Source organism: Oratosquilla oratoria, chromosome 24 (genome assembly GCF_046742065.1).
Source record: "Oratosquilla oratoria isolate Oo_2021 chromosome 24, ASM4674206v1, whole genome shotgun sequence".
NCBI lineage: Eukaryota > Metazoa > Arthropoda > Malacostraca > Stomatopoda > Squillidae > Oratosquilla > Oratosquilla oratoria.
In genome coordinates this window covers 17179080-17189079 of record NC_134800.1, presented here as the reverse complement: position 1 = coordinate 17189079, position 10000 = coordinate 17179080, and the positions used below count along the sequence as shown (strand labels likewise).

General features: G+C 37.8%; 1 protein-coding gene across 1 annotated transcript in view; it reads left to right on the top strand.

The window, feature by feature from the left end:
* Positions 1 to 9406: 9406 nt before the first annotated feature.
* LOC143038221 (uncharacterized) overlaps positions 9407 to 10000 on the top strand; it is a 2205-nt gene continuing 1611 nt past the window's right edge. The window contains exons 1-2 of the mRNA XM_076207230.1: positions 9407 to 9532; positions 9651 to 10000. The exon at positions 9651 to 10000 is cut by the window's right edge and continues 1611 nt beyond it. Coding sequence (XP_076063345.1) covers positions 9664 to 10000 — 337 coding nt within the window. The 5' untranslated portion in view covers positions 9407 to 9532; positions 9651 to 9663. The remainder of the gene's footprint in view (positions 9533 to 9650) is intronic.

Genomic DNA, 10000 nt, shown 5'->3' with positions numbered 1-10000 from the left:
AATGAAGTGCCCTTGCTGTGGATGTGCTGTCTTGCTGCATTGCTTCTGACCTAGGGCAGTGGGCGAGATGCTGGGATGACCCGTCATCCAGGAGGATCCAAGAAAAGAGGGAGGAGGGTGGTGGTGAATGGGCGTGGAGTATGTTGGGGGTGAAAGGGGTGGGAGTGGATTTATACCTTTGACTTTGGCTACCTCCTTTGTGAGGGGGGAAAGCCCTTGATATATGTATGTACTGTATGCATTTATTTTATTCATTTATGTATCTATCTATGTATTTACCCACATTTAATCTTTTATTTGATCTAATTGTAATTTTGTTTATGCGCCTCTTTTGCTTAAGTATTCATGTGTTTATTTATCAAGTTGTTTATTAGTTTATCTATTTTAATTGATCTATTAATTTAGTTAATTGATGATCAATTTATACATACATAGATACACACACACACACACACACACACACACACACACACACACACACACACACACACACACACACACACACACACACACACACACACACACACACATATATATATATTTATATATATATATATATATAAGTGTGTGTGTATATATATATATATATATATATATATATATATATGTATACATTGGTTGATTGATTGATTTACTAACTTATTTTATAACTTAATCATCTATTTTACCAATAGGGCTTCTTTTACTACTATCCACGTCAAACATTTTCTACCTTACGCCTGAAGGCGTGCATGGGGATTGGTTCTGTGGGAGGCCCGGGTTTCCTAGAGGTGAACATTCATAAACTTGCCCTCATCGAATAAAAAAGCGAGTCTCTCCAAAATCAGTGTCTTTGTAATACGTTAATTTTTGCAGCCTAATCTATTGTATTTCATCGTAATAAGAGTTAATTGTTTTTTGTCGTTGCCCCTTCTTTTGTTTTGGTGTCTCAACGCAAGCATGGAATCAAGTGTTGATTTTTGCACTTAGTAAACTGGGATTGGAGCTGATAGATGTTGAAATGGCAGCGAACATTTCTATGGGTCTGTCAACGCCCACCCTTGACGAATGAATTCACTTCCATACCTTAACTCAGCCTACTGGTTTCTATTTCCCTAAGTATCTTTTCTTGCGTAACTTCTTCATTACGATAGAAATCACGTGCATCTGTATTAAATTAGCCGGATTAAAGTATGTAAGCGCCAATCGGTAATGAGGGGTTTAGTGAATGGGATTGTTAATCACTTATGTGTGTTGTCTTTGGACCGAATGAAATAGATCTGTGATAGCCATAATAATACCTTTAAACTAAGCCAGTAAGTGGATGGGGTCAATTGAAATTATTTTTCTTGACTTCAAGGACATCCCAAAGCTGAATAAAGTCGTTTGGCTACTGATATTATAGAAAAGAATACGTTACCAGATTTAAGGATGGCTCAAGGAGAGGTAGATAGTTTCTCTGGAAAAAGGATGATGATGGCGCGCATCAACAAGGAACCTCTGCTGGTGATTCACTTCAGGAGAGGTCACAAGTTGCGGCGACCCACTTCAGGTGTGTCTCACGTGCTGCTTCAGCAGTATGTAAGCAGGTGATCTATTGATACGCATTGATGTTCTTCTTTGCTTCGTACAGAGAAATGTGGTTTTTCTGCAGCATCGAAACCTGCTGTTTACTTAAACACAAAGAAAAAAAATTGACTTCCCAGAGACTTGGCTTGTGCTGACTTTCTGCAACACAAAGGTAATAATATCGTTTAGTACAGAATAGGGTTGGCATACCAAGGATGTACTGACTTGATGTTAACTCAAACGAGAGACGCTGGCTTGCTGGGGAAGGGGTGAGTCCGTTCAGTAGAGGCGATTTTTCTAAAGAACACAAGTAGTTAAACAAGTGATATGTGAGGCCAGCTTTGGTATGACTGGTAGAGCGCAAGTTTGGTAACCACACGAGAATTTGGCATTGGTTCGAATCCTGATCGCGGCGTAGGGATACGGAGTGACATCCACTCTGAGGGATGGTCACCTCGGACCTGAGGTGGTTTGTTGATATCCCTATGTAAACTGTCACTGCAGTAGAATACCATGAATATCGTCTCAGTGTTCATGTATGAGCAGCTCCAGGCCACTTGGAAGGCAAGGATCCGAGCTGGTGTCATCCCCTTAAAAAAAAAAAAAAAAAAAAAAAAAAAAAAAAAAAAAAAAAAAAAATCGTTATAGCACAGAAAAACGTGTATTAACCGAATGGGCTCTGCTGAGGAATCCTGGTGGTCTTTTTAGTGCCTTGAATGCGGAGTGTAAGTCAGACGAAAAAAGAAAAAAAAGAAAAAAGAAAAGAAAAAGAATAAAAAGAAAAAGAAAGAAAGAAAGAAAGAAAAAAAGAAGTCGAAGAAGAAGAAGAAAAAACGCTTGGAGGCAGCAGATGTACTACGGAGATCGCGAGATGCTTTATCGAGGATGAAACTATCTGTCTACAACCATTGCTTTGCCTCTCACAGCGAAAAGATCAAGGCTCACTCCAAGGCACTGCTCAACCTTGAGCGCGCGGGGAAACGTTGGATATGGCCAGGCATAGTAGTGCCTACCTCCTTTAACTTTTACAGCGCACAGTAGTCGTTCTTTCTTTTCAGTATAATTGCTTTCCAGTAATTAGAAAAATGCACAAATGACCCTTGGTACAGCGAAGCCCAGCAGAATGAAGTCACCTGGGAGAATTCAAGGTCAAGTGCCGACCTGTGCTGGCGAGACGAGCGACTGTCTGGCACTGTCGTAGGTTAGTGATAAAAAACCATTTGGTGTTCTGGAGGAGGAGAAGGGGAGGGAAGAAGAGGGGAGGAGGAGCAGAAACAGAAGCTGGTGGAGAAGGAGAAAGAAAAGTTCTGTTCTTTTCAACACCCGACACAACAGACTGTTCAAACATCAAAGGAAGAGAGAGAATTCTTAAGGACAAGGAAAGAAGTAAAAGCGTACATCTAGAACGCTCTCAACAAGAAGCCATGACCACAGCCGAATAGATTCATCAGGCAATAGCTAAAGAAATTTTGTAGAATGCGTCATCATAGGGAAAAATCTAGTAGGAGAATATCCTTCATGAATATTTTCTCTTAGGTGAGGTTAGGTGCCCCTTTTCACTTGCTCAGAGAAGCATGAACATAAAGAAATAGTTCAAAGAATTTCGAAATTGCGCTCTTCACAGATCGATTGAAAACCCGTTCTCTTTGATAACGAGATTTGGACTCAACTGTTTTCTTTAATGAAAAGTGTTACGTGTCCTACCAGTATTTGACATACTAGTTTTCGGATTAAAAAAAAAAAAGAAAAGAAAAAAAAAGATCACTTGAGGGCATCAAACCGTAGCGATGGTACTGAAGAATAATATAGAATATGCAACCTTGCCTGTTAGACTGGAACCGGGCTATGTATATTGTAGTTAAGACCTCAATGTAAATCAGGCCCCCTTTTTTTTTTTTAGTTATCCCTAGATTATTATTATATTGTTACCTATGACTTATTCTATATTCCTTACATTTGTTGATTAATTAATTTATACTAGTTATTAGTTTGAATTACTTGTAAAATGTATACTGAAAATAAGAATTAAAGCCTTTTGTCTGCCATACTTAGTTCTGAAATCACTTATCGTGTAGTAATTCTTCTCTTTACTTATAGTTACATATAGTTAGTATATGTCATTCTTCTCCTTATTGTATATGTAATATTCCTATATTGTATATGTAGCACTTAATCTCAATATATACGTAGTACTTAATCTCAATATATAGTAAATGTTTTAATCTAAGAAGTGTGCGTAGTCGTTACATTACGCAAAGTCTCTACGTGCGTCGTTTGACTATACGCATACGCAGTGAGCTTGTTAGAGGGCAGGGCAGATAAGATGAGGGAGAGGGAGGGAGGGAGGGAGGAGGATTTGGGGGTTTAGTGGAAGGAAAGAATGAAATGGAAGGAAGTTAGAGTTATGATAGATGTGGGGTAGATCCACTTGCTTGCTCGGATATTTTCAAAGTCTCGTGAACTGTTTATGGGGACGCTGTTGTCATGCTTATATTCCATAGCATTCATGTCTTTAGTGTAACGTTGCCCCTAATCGTTTTGCATGCAAACTTCTCATTATATGTAAGTGTTTCTTTTACGTTATTATGTCCTTATACATATATATGTCTGCATTGTTTTACCTACAAGTTCCACTTGGGAACAGGGTGCCAAATGTAGGTCAGAGGTGTACTTGGCACAGGTAGTGTACTTGGTTCTGGTCGTGCGTAGATCTACGAAATCAACTTCGTGATATCTTAGCAAACGATGTTTCACTTAACCACAATGGCTTTAGCTTGTCCTATGTCATCATCCAATTTATTCACGGATTTGTTCAAGAGTTTAGGTAACTGCTGGGGTTTTTGATATTCAGTGGACATGCAATAAAAGATGAAAACCCGTTCCAAACCGAGATATTTTCGCATAGTTTGTTTTATTCCGTTTAGTTACCAGGAACTATTATTAGGTTATCTCTGTCTCTTCATTCAATAGTTCTAATTTGTCTTCGTACGTTTTATCTGTAATATGGGGAGCCAAGTCTCTGGGTCGTTTTCTCTCGATCTTATCTATATCTTTAAGCTTGCGCGGGAGCCATATCAATTCTGCATGTTCTCAATTTGGGTGGATCACGCATTCTATTTTTTTTATTGCTGTCTCGTTCATGTCGTGAAAAGCCACTTATATGTTTGTTAATAGTCTATATTCACCCACGATTCTTACATATTTGAAAAATGACAATACACTCATGCCCAATTGTGTGTGTCCGAGCGAGTGTGCCGAACGCCCTCGGTAAAGTCATTTGACGCATTTTATGTTTCCGAACTACTGCACGATCCAGTACAATCTTAGTGGTACTGGTATCTAGCAGTCCGATAGAGGTATGAATGATACAAGAGGGTGGGTGTGTGGAAGTTTAGGGTGGGATTGTGAGTTCGATTTCTGTTTAAGGAAACAGAAGGGTGAATTTTAGGGGTGATATTCATCCGGCTGCAATGGCAATTAGTCGTAATGAACCGTTTTTCCTTTTCTTTTTGCTTTTGTATAATTATCTTCATTTGCATAACCACCAGCACTAACGTAAATAAAAATTATCATAGTATCAGCTGAACTATTTAAGGTATCAGAGAAAACGTAAAGAGTAAATGGATGACTATAATATAATGAGATACTTGATTGGAAACTTGGTTTGTGTTTTTTTCTCTCTCTATATTTTGTCTAATTTGAAAGTAGCAATAAATCCATTCTATAAGTATCTCACAATTCATTCTTTTTGTAGTTAGGGGATTACAACAGAATCAATGTATCTTTTTATATATACTGAAAAGTAGTTTCTACCTGTAGAAATCAACGAAGACCGTCTCGGGAGAAATCGCTCTCGCAAGCGCTCTCTTCATTTCTGCAATATTCCCAAGGTCCGTTCAAACGGAATACATAGTTCATACATACATTCATACATACATACATACAAACATACATACATACATACATACATACATACATACATACATACATACATACATACATACATACATACATACATACATACATACAGACATAAATACATACATACAATACATACATACATACATACATACATACATACATAAATACATGCCTACACACACACACACACACACACACACACACACACACACACACACACACACACACACACACACACACACACACACACATACACTCACTCACACACACCCACCCACACACACACACACACACACACACACACACACACACACACACACACACACACACACACACACACACACACACACACACACACACACACACACACACACACACACACACACACACACACACACACACACACACACACACACACACACACACACACACACACGACTCGGCGGCGTGGTTGGTAGATTCTTCGACTGTCACTACGGCGGTCCGGGTTCAAATCCTGCCCAGGGCTGAAATAATTTCAGTATCGCTGCGCTTCGAGTCGTTACTCCAACTCTCGTGGGTGGGGAGTTCGGTGTGTGTGTGTGCGTGTAAGGTCACAGCAATACCCATAGATCGGTCATACGAGCTCTGAGCTCTCTTCCGCGAGGGAAATAGCTGTCGGTCACGAGTCCAACACATGATCCAAAGACCATGGTGAATACAGGTCTCTTATTGTTCCTCAACACATATATTAGTACCAAGTTAGAATTAAAACCAAAATAGAAAGAGAAAAATAGAAATACCCGAAGTGTTTCGAATCACTGCATAGTCTTGTTACATTAAAGTCATCCACTTATTGTCTACGTTCTCTTTGAAAATTTAAGAAAAAGTTCTGCCGATACTCTTTGATAATTTTCATTTATCCTTTGTGTATCTAGTGGGTGGGGGAAAGGAGATTCATATTATTAGAATCTTCAAGAGTATGTATAAAAAAATCACATGGAAGTAGGTATACTTTGCAACCCTCCGTTACTCTGAATCTTGGATCGATTAATCTTTTGTACCCAATGGCAGTTACATTTTTTCCCTCTGGCTATAGTCACGCTACTTCATTAAGCTGTTTGCTACTGTGCAATGCTTCTTCGATAAACAATGAGTTAATGATTGCTGTTAAACTGTACCCATTACCTTCTGTACCCAGCTCTTATTCACATTATACTTGTTATAATACAATTCCTACCTACCAGTGGTCACACTTTATAGTCGTAAATTACTGGTGTTCTTCTTGGCTGTGGAACGCAAACGAACATATATATATATATATATATATATATATATATATATATATATGTATATGTTTATATATATATATATGTACATATATGTATACATATATATAAATATATATACATTTATATATATGTATATATATATATATATATATATATATATATATATATATATATGTATAATGTAAGAGAAGATTTGGAATCTGGGATCCATATTGGAAAACAGCAAACACCAGATTCAATTGAAGGGTTTATTTGCCCGACGTTTCGATTCCCGTCCAGGAATCGTCTTCAGGGGGTATAACGGTTAGAAGAATGTGAACTCCTTATGAATCGCTGAAATGGTAAACCTGGGAAAGGTTCACCCTTTCAGTCAGTTGTACAACGCATACAATACAATAATGAAATAAAATAAAATAAAATAACATACAATAAAAATAATAAAATACATTACAATGCCAATTACAGTAAAATAAAAATTACATTTTGAACATAAAACAAACGAAGAAAAAGTGACCATAGGTGACACATAGTAAACAACAACCTTTTACAGGTCTTCCGGAACAACGGCTATTCCAGCAGTACCATACGGAAATGGACAAAAGCACGACCCACCGAGACCCCACAACAGAGACCACATATCACGCCTAGAGTCACTATCCCCTACATCAAAGGAGCTTCAGAGGTCACTGCTAGAGTCTTACGTGACAAAGGAATACAAGTAGCACACAAACCCCGCAACACCTTACACAGAAATCTCACCAAAGTAAAAGACACCGAAGAACCTACTCAACAGGCCGGTGTAGTTTACCAAATAAGCTGCACGGACTGTGACACGGTTTACGTAGGAGAAACACAAAAGAAACTGTCCACTAGAGTACAGGAACACCAACGTGCAGTTAGACGAGAAGATCCGAAATCGGCCCTGTACAAACACACTACAGAACACCAACACATGATTGATTGGGATGGAGTTACAACTCTACACAAAGAAAATAGTAAAAAGAAAAGACTTTTCCTCGAAGCATGGGAAACTAAGAGCAACTGCATAAACAGGTGCATTGACCTCAACCCTATCTATCTAGGCACGAGGAGTAACACAGGCTAATTCCTCTGTCCTGTTTTCTTTTCTCCGTTGCTTCTTTTCGACCTGTCTTTTGTTCACCAGTTGGCTTTTGGCTGACTTCCTTTCTCGTAAGCGATCTCCCAATGCACCTCTTCGACTCCCCCCCCACCTTTCCCGTGACTTTACATTTGTAGTTTGCTTCCCTTTTTCTACCTTTTTCTACGTTCTTCTTTGCTTTTTATTTGTCTGCTTGTAATGTAGTCATTTGTTATTGAGCCCCCCTTTTTCCGCTTGTCCATCACTTCCTACTTCGGTGGACATTTGGTCCACCTTCTTTCTTTTACGTCTTTGAATTATGTTCTGCCTTTACCTTTGGGTTTCGTTTTGATGTTTTTTGTCACACTGCCATTTACTCTTTGTATTTTGTTTGGTTTTATTTGTTTGGTTGTAATTTAGCCGTTTACCCCCCCTCCCCCCCCTGACATTTCGTTGCGGACATTTGGTCCTTATTGTATGTTCTGAAGTATTCACGTTGTGTCACGCTAGAGTCTTTTTGCTACTTTTGTTTTTGTTCACAGCCATGCATTTTATTTCTATTTGTATTTTGTAGTGCATTTTTGTTTTGTTTTTAATTTAGTCGTTTGTTCCTGATTCTTCAGTGCGGACATTTGGTGCACTTCTATTTACTTTTTGTCCTGTTGTTGTTTACTATGTGTCACCTATGGTCACTTTTTCTTCGTTTGTTTTATGTTCAAAATGTAATTTTTATTTTACTGTAATTGGCATTGTAATGTATTTTATTATTTTTATTGTATGTTATTTTATCTTATTTTATTTTATTATTGTATTGTATGCGTTGTACAATTGACTGAAAGGGTGAACCTTTCCCAGGTTTACCATTTCAGCGATTCATAAGGAGTTCACATTCTTGTAACCGTTATACCCCCTGAAGACGATTCCTGGACGGGAATCGAAACGTCGGGCAAATAAACCCTTCAATTGAATCTGGTGTTTGCTGTTTTCCAATATATATGTATATATATACATACATGTATATGCATATATATATATATATATATATATATACATATATATATAAATGTATGTATGTATATATATATACATATATGTATATATATATATACATTAGGGTTATGACAAAAAAACAAATTTCTCGAAATTTAAAATGCCTGCTGTCCCATGTGATGAGTTTCCAATCGCTTATCATATAAATCATAACTATTTCGGTTTCATATGAAAAAAGTTCCCCCGCCGATGCACTCATAGTTAGCGAATTTTCACCGTGAAAGTGGTTTTCTGTCGAAAAATTTCTGACAACTTTATATTGTTACATACAGCATAGTATACCTTTTTATAGATTATAGAAAATGAAAGGAGTGAGTGAGAGAGAGAGAGAGAGAGAGAGAGGGAAACATGTTTTGTAAGGATGACTATGTTGTAACAATATGCATTTCATAATCGAAAAATATTAGAACACAGGTATTATATTTTCATTGCTTGAATTCGTGAATACTGATAAGAAATGAACAAGGTATAATAGATCCTAGAATAGAAACGTTGGGTGATTTTCTCCTGAGTAAATATTGGATGATGCAATACACCCGTACAGTATCATCAGATTATCTTGGCTGGCTGAGCCTGGCTCAGTAGCTTCAGTTACCTGTCAGTCTTGATAGCTGTTGGTTGTGCTGTCTGGCTTGCTCATCAGGTATGTCCTGTATGGGCTAGCACTTACGTTTTTGATAAAGAGGATTTGCATTCTAGGTTTAAAATGTTAGTGAGGTAGCTATTTGCAGTCCTAACGATAATTTATTCTTGTATTGTAGAGTCGCAGAAGAAATGGCATACTTTAAATCCAGTGATAATGTGGAGAAGAATGCACAAAAATGGGCTTCAAATCTACCATCATCCATTCATACAAAGCGGCGTGATCTTCCATATGTTGAATGCTTAACAGGTTTCATCAGGCTACCTAAAAATCGGCATATATTGGGAAGATACCACATTTTACTGGAGGAAGACAAACTGAAAAGTACTAGGATACAACGGATTTGTGAAGAATTATTACAGTTGTGGGGCAAATTCAGCTTTCCTACTCTCAGTCAGCAAGCCATAAAAGCACGACTGGCCAAACTGATACTTTTGTATGAGAAGAACCAACGTAGACCAAATGAAG